Source organism: Plasmodium yoelii (genome assembly GCF_900002385.2).
Source record: "Plasmodium yoelii strain 17X genome assembly, chromosome: 9".
Taxonomy (NCBI): Eukaryota; Apicomplexa; class Aconoidasida; order Haemosporida; family Plasmodiidae; genus Plasmodium; species Plasmodium yoelii.
Genome location: NC_036181.2, coordinates 372,408 through 391,215, shown reverse-complemented (window position 1 = coordinate 391,215; position 18,808 = coordinate 372,408). Strand labels below are relative to the sequence as shown.

At 21.4% G+C, this 18,808-nt stretch overlaps 6 protein-coding genes across 6 annotated transcripts; 4 read left to right on the top strand and 2 right to left on the bottom strand.

Moving 5' to 3' along the window:
* Positions 1 to 246: 246 nt before the first annotated feature.
* Positions 247 to 1,449, top strand: PY17X_0907500 (conserved Plasmodium protein, unknown function; the record flags this gene model as incomplete). The annotated part of the gene is made up of 1 exon (XM_719237.1): positions 247 to 1,449. The coding sequence occupies one exon, from the start codon at positions 247 to 249 to the stop codon at positions 1,447 to 1,449; it is 1,203 nt and encodes a 400-aa protein (XP_724330.1).
* Positions 1,450 to 2,432: 983 nt separating this feature from the next.
* PY17X_0907400 (alpha/beta hydrolase, putative) lies at positions 2,433 to 3,476 on the top strand (the record flags this gene model as incomplete). The annotated part of the gene is made up of 1 exon (XM_022955916.1): positions 2,433 to 3,476. The coding sequence occupies one exon, from the start codon at positions 2,433 to 2,435 to the stop codon at positions 3,474 to 3,476; it is 1,044 nt and encodes a 347-aa protein (XP_022812131.1).
* Positions 3,477 to 4,254: 778 nt separating this feature from the next.
* PY17X_0907300 (AP2 domain transcription factor AP2-O) lies at positions 4,255 to 8,284 on the bottom strand (the record flags this gene model as incomplete). Its single annotated transcript, XM_022955915.1, has 2 exons — positions 4,255 to 7,781; positions 7,942 to 8,284. 2 exons carry the CDS (start codon positions 8,282 to 8,284, stop codon positions 4,255 to 4,257), a joined length of 3,870 nt encoding a protein of 1,289 aa, XP_022812130.1.
* Positions 8,285 to 12,384: 4,100 nt separating this feature from the next.
* PY17X_0907200 (DnaJ protein, putative) lies at positions 12,385 to 13,599 on the top strand (the record flags this gene model as incomplete). Its single annotated transcript, XM_022955914.1, has 2 exons — positions 12,385 to 12,508; positions 12,761 to 13,599. 2 exons carry the CDS (start codon positions 12,385 to 12,387, stop codon positions 13,597 to 13,599), a joined length of 963 nt encoding a protein of 320 aa, XP_022812129.1.
* Positions 13,600 to 14,332: 733 nt separating this feature from the next.
* Positions 14,333 to 15,340, bottom strand: PY17X_0907100 (DNA-directed RNA polymerases I and III 40 kDa polypeptide; the record flags this gene model as incomplete). Its single annotated transcript, XM_724719.2, has 1 exon — positions 14,333 to 15,340. The coding sequence occupies one exon, from the start codon at positions 15,338 to 15,340 to the stop codon at positions 14,333 to 14,335; it is 1,008 nt and encodes a 335-aa protein (XP_729812.2).
* Positions 15,341 to 17,343: 2,003 nt separating this feature from the next.
* Positions 17,344 to 18,660, top strand: PY17X_0907000 (translation initiation factor eIF-1A, putative; the record flags this gene model as incomplete). The annotated part of the gene is made up of 6 exons (XM_022955913.1): positions 17,344 to 17,359; positions 17,638 to 17,721; positions 17,907 to 17,991; positions 18,112 to 18,207; positions 18,321 to 18,501; positions 18,655 to 18,660. The coding sequence occupies 6 exons, from the start codon at positions 17,344 to 17,346 to the stop codon at positions 18,658 to 18,660; spliced, it is 468 nt and encodes a 155-aa protein (XP_022812128.1).
* Between the last annotated feature and the right edge of the window lie 148 nt (positions 18,661 to 18,808).

Sequence of the window (18,808 nt, the reverse complement as noted above, 5' to 3'; positions counted from 1 at the left end):
CATAAAAATTATTATTTGTTCATAAATTATTGATACAGAAAAAAAAAAAAAATTTTCGGCATTGTAATATTATGTACATGTGCAATGTAAAATTAATAATTTTTTTGAGAAACAAAAACACACAAATTAAATAATAAACATTTTACAAGAGCTACACACTTTAAAAAAGTACACCTTTGTAGAAGTAAAAAAAGACAAGAAAAAATGTAAAAGTTATGAAGCTTTATATAATTTTTAGCAGACATGATGGAAAATACAAATAAAAAAATAGAATATAATTATATTACTGATAAAAATAAAGTAGAAGGTTCAAATAAATACATATACACAAAATTTCCTGTCTTTGATACACATAAAAAAATAAAAAATTATAATGAAAAAATAACAGAATTAATTTTGGAGAATAATAAATTAAAAACATATAAAAATGAATTAGAGAAAAAAATAATAGAAGAAAATGAAAATTTTGAAATAAATTTTAAGAAATATGAAATAGCTATTTCTAAAGCGTTACGCATTGGATATGGCTGTGCTTTTTTATGTAATGTGTTAAAAAAAAATGTGGATAATAGTAAAAGATATGTTATAAGGGAACTATGTAGAAGATGTAATGAATTTAAAAATAATATAATGAAGACATATGCTCGTAAAAATACTTATGATAAATTATTTATAAATAATATAATATTCAAAATAAATGAAATTTATGAACAAAATATAAATTTTGTTGTAAAACGGTTAGTTATTATGATAAAGAACAAAATTAAATTTATTTTACATTTATTTATTAGTAATGTTTTTGAATTTAAATATGAAAACGAAAGTATCTTTAATAGTGTATTTTTATCAGAAAAAAATAATAATAATAAAAGTCAATCTTTTTGTTATAGTTCATGTAGTAGTACTATTGATAAAGATGACAAACTGAGTGGAATAAAAAAATTAATAATAATTTTAAAAAAAGTATTTTATAAAAATGTAAAATATTCTGTCTTTAAACTCCAAAATTATAATATCTCCAATTTAAATAAGAAAAAGGAAAATGATACAATATGGAAAGGAGAAGAAAATTATAAAAATAAATATACCCCTAATTTTGAACATAAATTACAAAATGAAGAAAACACAAATAATTTAATGTTAAATAATAAAATTATTAAGAATAAGAAGGAAACAGGATTTTTTAATTTAGAAAATACAGGTTCGAGTGGTAGTAGTAGTTCTTTACCACATCCTAGTTTGGTATATAATTATTTATACAATCAAGAATTATCAAAATTAAAACAAAAAAAATGTGTGCTTAGTGAATTTGAATTATGTGAAAAATATACAAATTTTAAAAAATATTTAAATTATTTGGAGAAAAATAATAAAGTGTGCAATAATGATATGAATTTTGAAAACAAAATAATACCAAAAAGGGAATTTACATTTATATATAAGGAATGAAAATGTGATATCAACATTGATAAGAAAAATAGTAACAATTATAACATTTGTGAAGTTAAACAAATACAACATAATAAGTGAAATTAAAAATATTATATTTATTAGTTCTATGGTTAATAACAATAATAGTATAAGTTGTATAAAAAAATACAACAAAGATATTAACGACACACTTGGGCTAGTACAACATGTTTCTGTGAACAAATTAAAGGTTGAAAATAAAAAACATGAAAAAATTACATAATAATTTTTAAGGAATATATTTTAATGTTTTTAGTGCAAATAAATCGTCGAAAAAGGTCCATGTTTTTTTTGTTTTTTTTTGTTTTTTTTTGTAATCATAATACAAACCACGTTTGCATATATCACTAGTTATGGGATAATTTTTAGCGTGTTAAACTTTTTTTGTTTCACTGATTTTTCTAAATGTATATGTGTAATAGGCATACACATGTATATATATATTTGCTCTACACAATTTATAGTTAAAAACATGATGTTAGGATATATTTAAATTTTTTTTTTTAATTCGACAAAAGGTGGTTATAACATAATTGGAAAAATAGTTTTTAAAGTAGCCAAAATGGTAATATAAAGAATATAGTAGGTGTGTAAAAAAAAAAAAAATATTTATTTTTGAATAAATAGCTAAAATAGTAATTAAAAAAAAAAATATGTATTATTTATGAACAAATTATGTATTATTTGTGAAAAAATTATGAACGGCAAGGTAAAAACAACAGAAAATAAGTAAATACACATATTTTGTTAAAATAATATATGTATTGATATCTTTTTGAGGGACGATAAAAAAAAAAATATATGGAAAAAATGAGGTCTTTAATATATTCGTTGTTTATCCTTTTGTACATGATTAATATTTCCGAGTGTTTTTTTTTTTTTTTTTTTTTGAAAAAAATATTATAGAAAAATTTAAGCATGATAATAAAGTTAATAGATATTATAACAAAAAAAGGAAAACAATGAGTGGCTTGTTATATAAGTTAAACAAATTTTATCGGATAAATGAAAATATATATAATTCATTTAGCTGTGGAAATAATATTTTGAATTATAAATCTAAAGGTAAAATATGCACAATAAATGGAAAATGTGTAAATAAAAATAAAGCATTTTTTTCTTATGGGTCATATAATAATGATGATAAAGAAATTGTAGATATGATTGATGGAATATCTTTTACAATACGTAATAATAGTAGTATATATAAAGAAGAGACAAATAATATTCCTATTTTATTATTACATGGTTGTTATGGAAGTAAAAAAAATTTCCGTAATTTTAATAAAATGCTTAAATCAAATAAAATAATATCATTAGACTTACCAAATCATGGAGAATCTAAACATACAGATGATATGAAATATAATAATATAGAAGAAGATATAAAAAATGTATTAAATAAATTAAATATAAAAAGTTGTTGTTTAGTTGGTTTTAGTTTGGGAGGAAAAGTATCAATGTATACTGCATTAAAAAATCCTCAATTATTTTCACATTTAATAATAATGGATATATTACCTTATAATTATCATTCTAATAATATAGAAATTGCATTACCTTATAGTATTAAAAAAATGAGTAAAACATTATATAATATAAAAATAAATAAAAACCCGAAAAATAAATTAGAATTTTTAAAATATTTAAAGGAAGAATTACCAGACATTCCCGATTCATTTTCACAATTTATTTGTATGTCACTTAAAGAAAATGAACAAAAAAATAAATTAACATGGAATATAAATGTTGAAACTATATATAATGAAATACATAATATTACAAATTTTCCATTAAATTATGAAAAATATAAATATACGAAACCTTGTAGTTTTGTTATAGCAAAAAAATCAGACCTAGCTTATACTATTCCCGATTATGATCAAATTATTAAAAATTTTTTTCCTTTCTCTAAAAATTATATTTTGGAAAATTCATCTCATGCTGTATATGTAGACGCACCCCATGAGTGCGCTCAAATTATTAACCAGACAATTATCTTATAAATTTGAGAACTTCATCTATAATATTTTCTTAAATCTGTATGAAAATTTTCATTATATAATTGAGAAAAGAACAAGTTGTTTCTTCGTTTTTTCCTCTTTTTTTCCCCTTTTTTTCCTTATTTTTTCCCCTTTTTTTCCTTATTTTTTCCCCTTTTTTCGCTTCCCCAGTATTAAACTCTTTTGTGGATAAATGTTTTAATTCGTATCAAGTTGATTGTGTTTATTTGCATGGTTAAAATGAGAGAAAAAAAAGAAACATGGAAAATAACAAAATACAAGGTAAAAAAAAAAAGAGAGAGCCAAATTTTAAATAAAACATGAAAGGCATATACAATATATGCACATACAACTACAACAAATTAAATGCATTGATTAGACAATAAAATATGAACATGTTAATATTTTAATTGAATTTTAACAAAAGTGAATTATAATTTAGATAAAAATATAAACTAAAGGATACATATGTCACTAAAGTAGCGCATAATTGTGTATTTATTTATTCACTATAACAAGGAAATAAAATTGCCTCCCTTGCATGCAAAAAAAAAAAAAAAAAAAAAAAAAGTTGGTGCAGTTAAAATATTATTAAATATTTTCTTTGCACTATTAATTATTCGTTTAATTCGGTTCCAATTCGGAATTTAAATAATATGGCAATTTTTATGGATAAGCATCCGAGCCATTCCACACTTACCATCACACTTCACGCTTCTATTTTTGAAGTATTACAAATTTAATAATAGAAACAATTTGAATGGATACAAACGGTTCATTATTAGATGTTATCAACAGTAATACAATCATTTTCTACTATCATATTTGTATTATATGGAATAGAATTAACATTATCATTATTCTGATTATTATTTTTTGGTTTTCTATTATGTTTTCCAAAAATAGTTTGCCCTTTAACTTTTGATAAACGTACCTTAATAGCCCAAAATTTAGATTTATAGAATCCATGAGTTTTAGCAGAAAATGATTTATAATATCTTTTACCATTATCATACCATGATGCAATCCAACTTCTTTTATCCCAATATACACCTGCAATATCACATTTTAAATCTTCTGGGTTTTCTAAATTTGGTCCATCTTTATCTGGTAATTCTAATAAATATTCAAATTCACTTTCATCTTTTATAATTCTATTATTACTTCTATTTACTGAATTTCTTTTTTTATTATTATTTTTTTCTGTATTTTTATTTATTATATTATTTGAATTTTTTTTACTATTTTTAATTTTTTTACCACACATTTCATGGTTTAAATTATTTCCCCCATTATTATTGTTATATATATTATGAACATTATTAAGATTCATATAATTGTTCATTTCATTGTTATATCTATGCATATTTATATTATTTTTATTATTCATAGAATTTGTTAAATTTCCATATATAGAATACATATTGTCTACTAAGTTAGAACCCATATTATTCATGTTACATATATTGTTAGATGCAAGATTCAAAATTGAATTCATATTTCCATTATTAGAGTTAATTGGAATTTTATTATTTTCTAAATTTGATCCAATACCATATTGTTTATTTTGATAATAAAGACAATTTTTTATATTATTTTCATTTCCATACATTTGTGATATTTTAACATTATTATTAATGATTCCATTATTTTTTGATGGATTCATATTAACATTATTATTTTCATTTTTATTATTTCTATTTTTACAGATTAACCCATTATCTAGATGTACTAAATTATCTTTGGATTGTTTATCAATTTTTGTATATTCATTATCATAATTTCCTAAATGGTTATTACTATTATTGTTATATGCTTCTGTGTTATATTCATTTATATAACTATTTATTCCAACCTTGGAATAGTTATTTTTTTCTGAAAAATAATTAACACAATTATTATTATTATTATTTTTATTGTCTATTATATTAGCATCCTTTATGTTACTATAGTGAAATTCATTATTATTTATTTCATTTGACATATTCGAATTTAAGATTCCATTTTTATTATATTCTCTACAAACTGAATTATTATAATTTTTTTGAATACTAACATCAAAAAATAAATCATTTTTATTTTTTTTACAATCTTGATTATTATATATATCAATACAATTTTCATTTATATTAAATAAAGATTTAAGATGATACATATTTACTTTTCCACTTTGATTCCAAATATCCATAGAATGAGGAAAACTATTATTTAATTTGCAACATAATTCATCTAATTTTACACAAACTGTATATATTGTATCAAACCATTGCATATATTTATCATTTTCTTGATCTATACTAATAAAATTATTTCGTTCATCTTCTATATCTTCTTTTTCACTAACGTTATCAAAATTTGTAGCATCTTCTATAGTGTCAAAATTTTGATCATTTACATCTATATATTTTTGGGTGTCTATTTTATTTATAATATTATTATGTTCATTCGGATTTAATATATTTGAATTATTTAGATACATATTCTTATCAGAGCTAGGATTATTACATCTATTTAAATTATTATTAATTATATTATGTAATTGACTCACTTCTTGTGTATATTCTGTTTCATCTCTTTCACTATTTTCATTATTATTATTTATTGTATCGTTATTCCAATTTTGGATAGATATTTGATTATCAAGGTTTATATTCTTGTCATTTTTATCGCTTCCTCTTAAAGAATTATTTTTATACAATTCAATAGAATTATCTTGATTTATTTTATTCGCAATCATATTTTCATTCACATTATAATCAATAGAACCGTTATCTATCATTTTATTACTGCCACTGTTGCTATTACTATTGTTGCTATTGCCACTGTTACTATTGCTACTGTTGCTTATTAAATTATTAGCCGTTATTACAGATTCGTTATTTGCATCTATATCTTTAGGCATAGAACGAATTTCATTTAATTTAATAATGTTATTAAAATGGTGATTAACATTTTTATTTAAACTAGCTTTTATGCTATTTGTATGAAAACTAGATTGTGTGTTAAGATTCCACGGATTTTCAACTTCATTCAAATTTACAGAATTGGGATCATCATCTGAATCTATGGTATATTTATGGTTATCATTTTCTACATCTATTGTTTTATGTTCTGCTTCCCAATTAATAGAATCATAGAATGACAACATAGTATTAGCAATACATGCAGTACTAGACTTTATATTTAAAAAGGTCTTATCATTTGGGATTATATTTATCGAATCTTGCGCAATGACACTATTTTGTGCATCTTCACTATTTGACTCTTTTATATCATTACACACAATGCGGTTCGAAGTGGTTACATTTGGTTTATTTGGTTCATTTGGTTCATTTGGTTCATTTGGTTCATTTGGTTCATTTGGTTTATTTGCGTTTATATCTGCCACATCTGTGTTCCCTTCATCTTTTTCTTGTGCATTTTCGCCCCCATTTTCTAATACATCCCTTTTGGGGATCTTTTCCTGAACATTTCCAGTATCTAAGCTATTTTGTTCATCACATATTGCACTATTTGTCAGAAGTAGACACCCATTTTGTACATCTACTTTATCATCGTAGCATTCTTTTATTTTATTTTCTTCTGTTGTTTGTGTATTTTTTTTTTCACCATCAAGATTATCTAAATTATCAACTTGAGTAGCCAATTGAGTGTCCAATTGAGTGTCCAATTGAGTAGCCAACTGAGTGTCCAATTGAGTGTCCAATTGAGTGTCCAATTTGAGATTGTTCGATTCTAGGATTGTGACATCTATTTTTTGTTTTTTGTCCATGCAATTTAGGATCATATCTGATGTACCTCTCTTTTTAAACATTCTACTAATATTCTCATCATAATTATTACCAATAATATAATCACAATTATTTAAAGACTCATTTTTTTTATTATTTTCTGTTTCTATTAGGTTATTATCATTATATATTTTATTACATTTTTCAGTAATATTATCATGAAAATTTTGTTCTTTTTTTTTATCATCTTCATTAATTATATTTGTTTTATCACTATTAGTGGTAAAAGAGGCATTTATATTCAAATTCTGATAATTCATATTATTTTGTTCACTCATATTTGATGATTTTACATTTTTAACATCACTTTTTTCTAAGGATATATTACATGATTCAGCAGACACATAATCGTCATCATTATTATCGAAGAAGATAACATTATTATTTTCTTCTTTTTGGAAGTTAAAATTTGGGGTATAGTTTTTTTTACTATTTTCATCACTTTCCTTTAAAGATGACTCACTTAATTGATGCGTTTCGGAAATTGCAGAATCGGAAATTGCAGAATCAGAAATCGCTGTAGAAATAGGTAGATAAATAAATATGTACGCATGTGTGTGTGTATGTATGTGTGTACGCATGTGTGTACGCATGTATGGATGGATTGATGCATCCATTTTATAAGCTTTGCCAAGATGGCAATCTTTAAAGCAGATATTATTTTCGAAATATCTTACCATAAAATTCAGGATCCTTATTTTCCTCTGTATCTTTTACATTAAAATATTTTTGGGCAGATAAAATTGAAGGCTTTTTATCGAGAAGTGTTTCATTTTTTATTTCGTTATTTAGGGATATATTAGTATTAGGGTTTATATAATTGTCAGTGTTAATTTGTTCGTTTTTTAAATCTGTTACTTTTGTATCTGAAATCATATTATTTGAATTATTGGAACTAGAATTGTTAGTCATGTTGTTGTTTTCAATTTTATAATTTTCTTTTATATCGGAACTGTTTTTATTTATATTTTCTTCTTGTTCTTTGTCGCTGTTTGTATCATTCACATTACTACTATTCATATTGTGTGAAGCATTTAATTGTTTTTTTTTACTTTTAAAATGTGCAAATAAATTTTATTTATTGTTTGTTGATGCTCATTATTTTGCATATATATAAATTGCTTTTCTTTAGCTTATAATTGCAACACACCCTTATATATCTTTTTTTTTTTTTTTTTTTTTAATTTGCTTAAAAATATTTTTACTTTTCAAAAATATTATTAAATAAGTTATGGGAACTGTATAAAGAGCAAAAAAAAAAAAAAAATTAATTTACACAATAAAAAAATAAATATTTATAACCATTATGTGTTGTAGTTGTGAGTATATTTATATGTTTAGAATGAATCTAATAAATAAAACATTGGTAACTTTTGTACATGTATAAATGTTTAAATTAATGTATGTGTATACATTTATATTCACTTATGGAAAGTATTTTTGTCGTCATAGACATATAATAAATAGCTATAAAAATATAAAACAAACAAAAAACTACACACAAATATATATATAATATATATATGTAATTAATAAATTGAAATAAAAATATAACATTTTTTAGCTCCTTTTTTATTTTTTAATTTCAATATATATTTAAATTATTTATAATAATGTTTTTACATTACTATTTTATTGATCTTAATTAAAATACAATTTAAATGTATAGAGCATAGACAAATGTAATTGGCTATCAACTATAATATATGTATGTATAGGTAGGTATATATATATGTTGTTTTAAATATAAACACATAAAAGATTTACAAAAAAAAATAAAAATATATATAACATATATGTTAGTATACATATTTATATATGCATTTAAATGTGTATAAGAACTTATATATTCCTATATGTGCAAATATATTTTTTTAATGCATATATATATTTTTTATATTTAATTTCGTTCAATTATTATTTTTTTTTATTAAAAAAATGTATTTTTAATTCTAGCTAATTTAAATAAAATAACATAAAAAAAAAAAAAAAAAAAAAAAAAAATACACAATACTCTCTGGTAGTTAATATTATATGAACATGCAATAATTATTTGATATATGCACATATTTATTTGTCTACATTTAAAATAAAGATTATAATATATAGATATATAATTAAATAAACAAAATAATTCTATAAATTATGGTTTAAGAACAGTAAAATTAATGAGATTAATAAATTACGCATATAATGAACTTATTATACACAAATAAATATCGAAACATATATATATATAGGGATATATATATGTGTGTACACACACATAAGAAAACATACACAAAAAACAAACTACAATATTTTATTTTTTTTTCTCAGAACAATACTAATTTTATTTATTTTATATTTTTTTTTAAATAAAAATCTATGTTCTATAATTTCGAATGTTTTCGATTAATTTTAATTTTAAAAATAGAGAATATTTAAAACGCCAAAAAAGATGAGAAAAAAAAATAAAAAAAAAATTAATTACAGTAAATAAATACCATGAAAAGTTACAAAATGTATAAAGTAACAATCTTGGACTTTTCGTTTTTTTCTTTTTTTCGTTTTTTTCTTGTTAATCATTCTATTTGAATTTTATTTCACATGTTAACGTGAAAAAATCGAAAAAGGAAAAAATGTGCAGCAAATATTGGGTACAAAAAAGTATATTAAAAATTTATAAATAAATTTCAAATAATTTTTTATAAACATGCATATATTATTGTATAGAAACATGGGAAAAAAATTAAAAAAAATTATAATTTATACACCTACGTATATACCCTTTGATATGTTGTATATAGACTCATATTATATACTCCTATTTGTATATGCATATTTGTTTGTGCCAATAATATAAATATTTATATGCACAAAATTGTATAGATGCGAATAAATGAAAGAAAAAAAAAATATATTTGTACTTTACATAATTATATTTAAATTTCGCAGGACAATTTTTTTTTTCTTATATTTAAATAAATTTGTTACATGAGGTTGTAGGCGAAATAAATTTATAGATGTAACTAGTGATGATTTGAATAAAATAAATTAACGGTTGGCCTAAATATACACAAATAATTATAAATATATAATTGTAATAAATTTTATAGTTATATCAAATTAATCCTGCTTTCATTTTTTTATATTAATATCTTTTAGATAAATTCAAAGAACAACTATACTTGAATTTAAAAAAAAAAAAAAAAAAAAAAAACTTTGTGTAAATTAAAATGGGTGTAAACATGTTTAACAAACAAATTATCTTTGTATTTGTTTATTAACAAAATTATAATTTGTTTGTTAAAAAATAAATACAAATTTATATATCCAAATAAAATTATGTGTTTGTATATAAATTAATCAATTAATTTATCCCTGGAAATTTTAAGTATTTTATTTTTTCACATGTTATATAATTTTTTTGGCTTTAATATTATAACTCATTTTGTTAATAAGAAATGGTTAATATATATGAAGTTTGTATATGATATAAAAGAATAACTTAAATAATTTAGGCAACTTACATAAATATTCTACTTATATTTGTACGAATTAAATTTGAATTATGATTGCGCCATTATTATGTTGTGGTTTTCTCAGTTTTTACTTTATTTTACTTTATTTTATGCATGACGCTTTTCAAATTATAAAACATCAATTTTGTTCTGACTTGTTCATAAAATCTACTACCCCCCTCTCTTTTTTTCATGAACAGTTAATAGAAAAAAAAAGATAATTCAATTATGTGTGTACATGTGTGTGTGAATGGCTTTGATTTTTTAATGTAAACCTCAAACGATAAGTTTATAATATATAAATATTAACAGTTGGAAAAATAGCAAATAAAGCACACATATATGTATATATGAATATATATGTATATATGAATATATATGTATATATATATGTATACAATATTGTAAACACCTAAAGTATATTTTGAGTAATATATTCCTATATAATTTTTTTTAACTAATTATATATTTTTTATAATTGTTACGAATTTATATTTATCATTGTGGGTAGTTATAATACCTGATTATTATGTTTTCATCATTAGTTTGTTTTTTAAATTTATGGTAAATGTGTGTGTGCATGAAATATTTTTAAAAACAAACGTAACTGTAGAATATAAGATAGCGATAAAATCGTTTAACAAAATGGCAACTGTGAAAATAGTAATATAATGCAATGTAATATAATGTAATATAATATAATGATAGATATGTGAAAGAGCAAAATAGTAATTAGCTTTTTTTTACTATAATGTGAAATTTTATTTTAATAACGGTACAAAAAAATAATTGATAAAGGAGAAAAAACAATTTTCTCAAATTAACTATAACTATTCAAAAATATAAGATTTTTTTCTCTATACAAAATAATATATATACACAATATATATATGTATGCATAATTATGACAATATTCTTAAACATATTTAACTTGGTTTGAAGCTTCAATGAGGATATATGTATAAGGCTATTTAAAACCGGTTTGGTTTTTCTTTATTCTGGATCTTATGATATTTAATAAATTATATTTTTTTAAACTAATATATACATGCATACATGTGAGTATATAAATAGTATATATTTTTTCATCCATATTATATTATTTATACATAATAAATAATATATATTTTTGAACATTTTGAAAAATAAATATAATATTTTAATAAAATATGTGCATAACCAATTCAAATGTGGGATTAATATATAATAGTTATATTTTTTATTCTTGTAATTTTTATTAAATAATTATTGTATGAAAATATTACTATATTTTTTAATTTTTTTATTTTGGTATTTTTCTATTTCAAGCTTATTTAGGCTTATTTTTATTTGATACATTTTGCTGATTAGAGATAATACATGTCAAATTGTTGATATATAAGATTATAATTATTGACATTCTTAGAGTGAAAATAAGCACAAAATGGAATATATATAAACAATGTGAATCATATTTAAAAAAAACACAAAAGTAGAAGTAACACATGTAGCATTGATATTGAAACTAAACCATTCTTTTAATTTAATTTAATTTAATTTAATTTAATCTAATTTAATTGAATTTAATTTATTATTTCATTTTTTTATTTTATTATTACATATTCTTTTATCATTAAAATGAAAATATATTTTCCGATGATATCTTTGCTTTTTTTCATTTTGACAAGCAATGTAAATTGCTTATTTAAAAATGTTGTGAGCCGCTTTTACTGCAACGAGGACAATTGCTACTCCATATTAGGTATAGAAAAAAATAGGAAAAACAGAAAAAAATAGGAAAATAGAAAAAAATAGGAAAAACAGAGAAAAATAGGAAAAACAGAAAAAAATTAGAAAAAAAGTAGAAAAAAAAATGACAAAATTATTAAGTCAATATTGAATTGTTGGAATAATTAGACATTTTCAAAATATGTGTGTGTTTGTGTTTTTTATTTTGGGAGGTTTATTATTTTGGGAGATTTATTTTTTTTTTTTTCCTTCAATCTCTTGTCAGGTATAAGCGAAAGGGCTTCGATCGAAGATATACGATCTTCATATTTTCGACAGTTAAAAAATTTAAAAGAAAACTATGATATAAAAAAGAAAAAGAAGATAGTACAAGCATATAATGTTTTAATAAATAAAAGAAGCAGAAAATATTATGACTATTATTTAAAAAATCCTGATAGTATAATAAATATAGTTAACTTAAATTTACTTTTTTTATTTAAATTATTTAAAGTAATATTATCAATAATATTAATAGCTTTATTTGGAATTTTAATTCAATATATAAATAATAAATATGAACAAAAAAATATTCTTCATAAATTTTCCAAACATAAAGACTTTCGAAAAAAAGTCCAAGAAAGGATAATGTTAAAATACCCACAATATAAAACATATGAAATTAAAGAAAAACAAAAAATCGAAAAAAGTATAGAAATTGAAATAGCACAAGAATTATATAATCAACAAAATAAATATAATAATCAAAATCAAGGAAAAGTTAATATTTTTAAAATTATTATTATTATTAAACAGATTATATGTTTTATTACATGGATTATTAAATGGGTAATTAAATATTATATATTAAATTGTGAATATGATGAATCTGATAAAATTTTTATAACAAGAAGATGTTTAAATATGTCATTAGATAAATGGGATGCTCTTGATGATGATAACAAAAAAATGTTATTAAAAAAAGAATTATGGGTTAAGGAAAAAAAAAAAGAATTTCTTGCTGAAATTAAAGAAAGAGAAAGATTAGAAAAAATATCAAGTGCAAAATATAAAAAAGAAAAAAGAATGAAAAAAAAAGGATTTAGTTTTAATTATAATGATTAATTAAATATTAAAGTGAGAATGAGATATATTGTATGTCTACATTGTTACCTCATTTCTTTTTCCATATTTTTATATGTAATTATTAACAAAACTTTGTTTTACCTGAACAAGTCAAGTAAATAATCAAATATACTTGGCTAGCTTTTATAATTTTTTTTTTTTTTTTTTTTCAAAATTTATCATTTTTGTTTTCACATATTTGTAGAAAGCATTACGAGGGATGTTACAATTATTCACTAAGTTTATGTAATTTTTAATTTATGTAATTTTTAATTTATTTCATTTTTTTTTGTAATTTTATAGTATCTTTCATTTTATTCCTTTTTGAAAAGGTATGGAATAAACTAATTATATGCTACAATTTAAAATATGTTTATAAATGAATAATACGCAAAAAATAATGATAAATAATTGGAAACTTGGAAAAAATATAAATGAAATACAAAAATAATGCACACACACATGTAGAAAAAAAATAGTATGCTTATGAACTTAAACGCTGATAGTATTAATTTGCGTATATATTTTTATACACATTAAAGGTGTGTACACTTGTATGCATTAAAAACAATAAATAAAAATTATGAAAATTGTGGAAATATAAAAGTTTTGAAATATGGATACACAAATCGCAATTGTAAGATTTAAATAAGTTAATTTGATTTGACAATAAAGATAAAAAAAAAAAAAAAAGGTTGAAACGAATAAATTTTTAAAAAAAAAGGAGAAAATATCAAGATGTTTGTTCTTCTAACATTTCTTTAACATTTATAACTTTTACTTTCAAAATATTTAATGCTTTCTTAAAAATATCTGCAGAAGGAAAACAGCCTGTTGATTCAACAGTAAAAATAAAATGGTTTTTTGTTTTTTGAAATGTAATTTTTTGTGGATATTTTTCAATACATGCTCTACATGATGAACAATCAAGAGGGTTTTTTGCAACTAAATTTCCACTCTCTTCTATATCAAAAACATTTTTTGGGCATATAGTAACTAGATCTTTTTTTTCATAATTAGTAAATTTTTCATGTACATCAAAATTAAAACTAGGAAACATTTTATATACAGCAGTACATACAGGTGACCATTTTGCATGTGTTTTTCCAATCCCTTTTTCTAAAAAACAAATAAGTTCTATTTCTTGTCCACTTCCTAATTTGGTTATTAGAATATTATCTTCAACAACTTTTGGTGGATTATTTTCAAATTTTTTTTTTTGTTCTTCATTTAGTGGACACCATTTTAAATCTTTAGAATAAATACATTGATAATTTTCATTTCCATTTTTATTATTATTTATAGAATTACATTTTACATGTAATTTAAAACAAAAACAATTCAAATTATTATATTTTTCATATGGATCTTTATAATTTAATAAATCTGCATCAAATTTGAAGGGTATTAACCCTAATCTATGACATAATATTTCATCTGCTATTACTCCTGTATTTTGAAATATATTTACTTTTTCTATAGCAATTGTAGGTACTTCTGATATCATAATTCTTCTTAATGCATTAGCTATTGATACATTTAAATTTTTTATTTCTAATATTAATAAGTTTTCTTCATTTTTTATTATCTTCATTTCTAAGTTTTCTTCAAATTTTTTTATATCAAAAAAATTCTCATTTTCTGTTAAAAAATAGCTACCATAAAAATTTGTAGTGGTAGCATTTCTAGGCCCCTCCTGGCTCATCTTAACGAATTGGTCTTTATATTTTATGTTACTCATTTTGTCTGCTTATTTTGTCGGCTTATTTTGTCTGCTTATTTTGTCGGCTTATTTTGTCGGCTTATTTTGTCGGCTTATTTCGTCGGCTTATTTCGTCTGCTTTGTTTCGCCTATTTTATACAATTTATATTTAGCCCTGATTTGTGACGATATGTTCAGGGATCATTTTTTAGTTTCCCTTTTAAACAGACCAAGCAATATATCTCTAACCAACTATCACATACATACAGGTCAAATATATTTGCTGATTTGTTTGTTTATCTCTTATGGTCAGTTTTAATATGTTTGTATTTGTGTGCAGTATATTAATCTGTTAATTGTTTTGGAAACTGTAATAAAATTTATTTGAGCAATTTGCACAAAAAAATAATTTAATACAATTTTTTTGTAGATTTATAAAAATGTTGAAAATGTACTTAAATCAGGTTATAACAAAAGTATATGAGAATATTCCCAATTTTTGGTATTTTTGGTATTTTGGCAATTTTTGATGTTTTTGATGTTTTTGGTATTTTGGCAATTTTTGATGGTAATTTTTTTAAGTTATATATTTTTTTTATTTGATTTGATTTGATTTGTGATTATAGGGATCGGCGATTTTTTTCTGGTCATGCCATTTTACAAATAGGAACACTTTTGTTTTTACATGTATTATTATTATTATCTTATATATATAAAAATATGTGAATTTTTTGATAAAAAAAATAATATAAAAAATATATATATTATTGTGGTGACTGTTATAATAACGCCTCTTTTTTTACTTATTACAAATATATAGGCTTATATATAACCATGAATTAAAAATAAAAAATATATACTGCTTTTGAAACGTATGTATGTATATATTGTAGCATATTACATATTCCGTATATAATAACGCAGCTTATGAATAGTTAATATATAGCTAAAATACAATTATATAATGTTCATATATTATATGTATGTATATTATTATATATATGTGACCTTTCGTTAGCCCCAGTAAAAAAAAAAAAAAAAAATCATTCACATGGAATGCATTTTACTAAGCATATATATAAGTATATAGTTACAATTTTAAAAAATAATTTTTATGGATACTTTATAAATTTTTTTAATATTTTTGTTAAATTATTTTTTCGATGTGCTTTTTATAACACGAAAATTTTTTCTATAGTTGCGGCAGTCACTTTTTTGTATTTTTTTACATAAGCATATTTTATTAATAAAAATAACATTAACAAGTTTATATATATGAATTATTTAGTATTAAATATATGTTTATTTGATAGAATGCTGTTGAATTTATGCGTTACATTTGTGAATGTATATACCTATACATACTAATATAAACAAGTATATATTCAAATATTTATTTATTTTGCAAATCCGCCTAGCAATTACGCAGCTTTTTACTTATATATCGAATTACACAAGCCTTAAACTTGAATACTTTATTAATTGGTTGATTATAATATTTAGTCAATATTATTTTATTATTATTATTTTATTATTATTATTTTATTATTATTTTTTTTTTTTTTTTTAATAAAAAGCACAATAAGTAGTAAAGAATAATAAGGCATTTTGTCGAGACGAGTTAAAATAGGATAACTATTGATAATATAATTTGTATATTTATATTTCACAAAAATTAAAATAAATTATGAAAATTTTGAAGAATTTGCATTTAGTAAGAAACAAATACAAAATATTAGATAAATAAAACATTTCAAATACCCATATAATAACCCTGTTGTATTATGTAACATATCACTAGCTAAAATATCTCATTTAAAAAAAAAAAAAAAAAAAATATATATATATATATATTTGTCGTGCTAGTTAGAAACATTTACATTTTCAACTTTTTAAACACGTCAATAAAACAACACAATAATATTACAATTTAGTAAAAAGCAAATTGTCCAGAAAGGGGATAATTCTATAATATTTGTAGATAACACAAAATTATATATTTTTTTAATAAAAACAATTTTTTTATGTAATATTTTTTAAATATGCCAAAAAATAAAGGTTATAAAAAATTATTATATAGCAATTTATTTTTTATAATAGATTTCGATTAACATATTTATTTGCATTATATGTAATTGCACACAAGTTTATGAAATTTATTTTTTATGAACAAGTTAATACATAAATGTCTTAAAGCGATAAATTTATATGTACATGCAATATAATTTATTAAAAAAATATAGACATACATAAAATATAATAGCAATGTAAATATAACTTTTAGCGATATTATTATATATACATTTCTTTTTAATTATTGGTAATTGTAAATATAGGTAAGGGAGGTAAAAACAGAAGAAGAGGAAAAAATGACAATGAAGGAGAAAAAAGAGAATTATTATACAAGGAAGAAGATCAAGGTTATATATAATGCATAGACCTTTTTATTGTACATACACACACATAGGCGTGATAAAATATATTTTACACAAAATTTATAACATATAAATATTATGCATGTACATATATTTTGTAAAAAATATTATGAACATATATATTGTTTACATAAAATTTGTATGACTTGTACATGTAATTTTTTATATAGAATATGCTCAAGTATTGAGAATGTTGGGAAATGGACGATTGGAAGCTCATTGCTTTGATGGAGTTAAGCGACTATGTCACATTAGGTTTGAATAAAAAAATAAATAAATAATGAGTAAATTATAAGATAAATGTAAAAATAAATGCAAAAATAAATGAACAAGCGTGTTGTAAAAATAAATGATTAACTTTATATTTATTCATAGGGGTAAAATGAGAAAGAGGGTTTGGATAAATTCTGGTGATATAATTTTAGTTTCATTACGAGACTATCAAGATAGTAAAGCAGACGTTATAGCAAAGTAAGTTTTTACGAATGTGCATATGTACATGTACAGAATTTAAGATGTTTCTTATAATTTATTGGCTATATTTTCGTTATTTTAATTTACTCATTTTTAAAATTTAATTATAGATATACGCCTGATGAAGCAAGAAGTTTAAAGGCACATGGAGAATTGCCCGAAACAGCCAAAATAAATGAAACTGATATATTTGATGATGATGGCCAACATGGTGTAGAGTTTTTGGATGACGAATCTGACGAAGAAGGTCAAGGAGAAATGAACAATGATCGCAAGTTGGATGTGGAAGATGTAGGATTTATTCGTGCAGTGTTCATGATTTATTCGTGCAGTGTTCATGATTTATTCGTGCAGTGTTCATGATTTATTTGTTTTTTTTTTGGTATATACATCCACACTATTTTATACTTCATTTCATGGCCTTTTTTATTTCACACTTTGCAGATATAAGATTAAGAAGAATTGAAAATTAGGCGATTTGTATTGCATACATTAATAATTGGAAAATATAAATTCATTGCTTGTTTTTCATTTTTGAAATTTTATGTTATTTATGAGTATATATATATATATCTGTGTTATATATATTATATTTTAT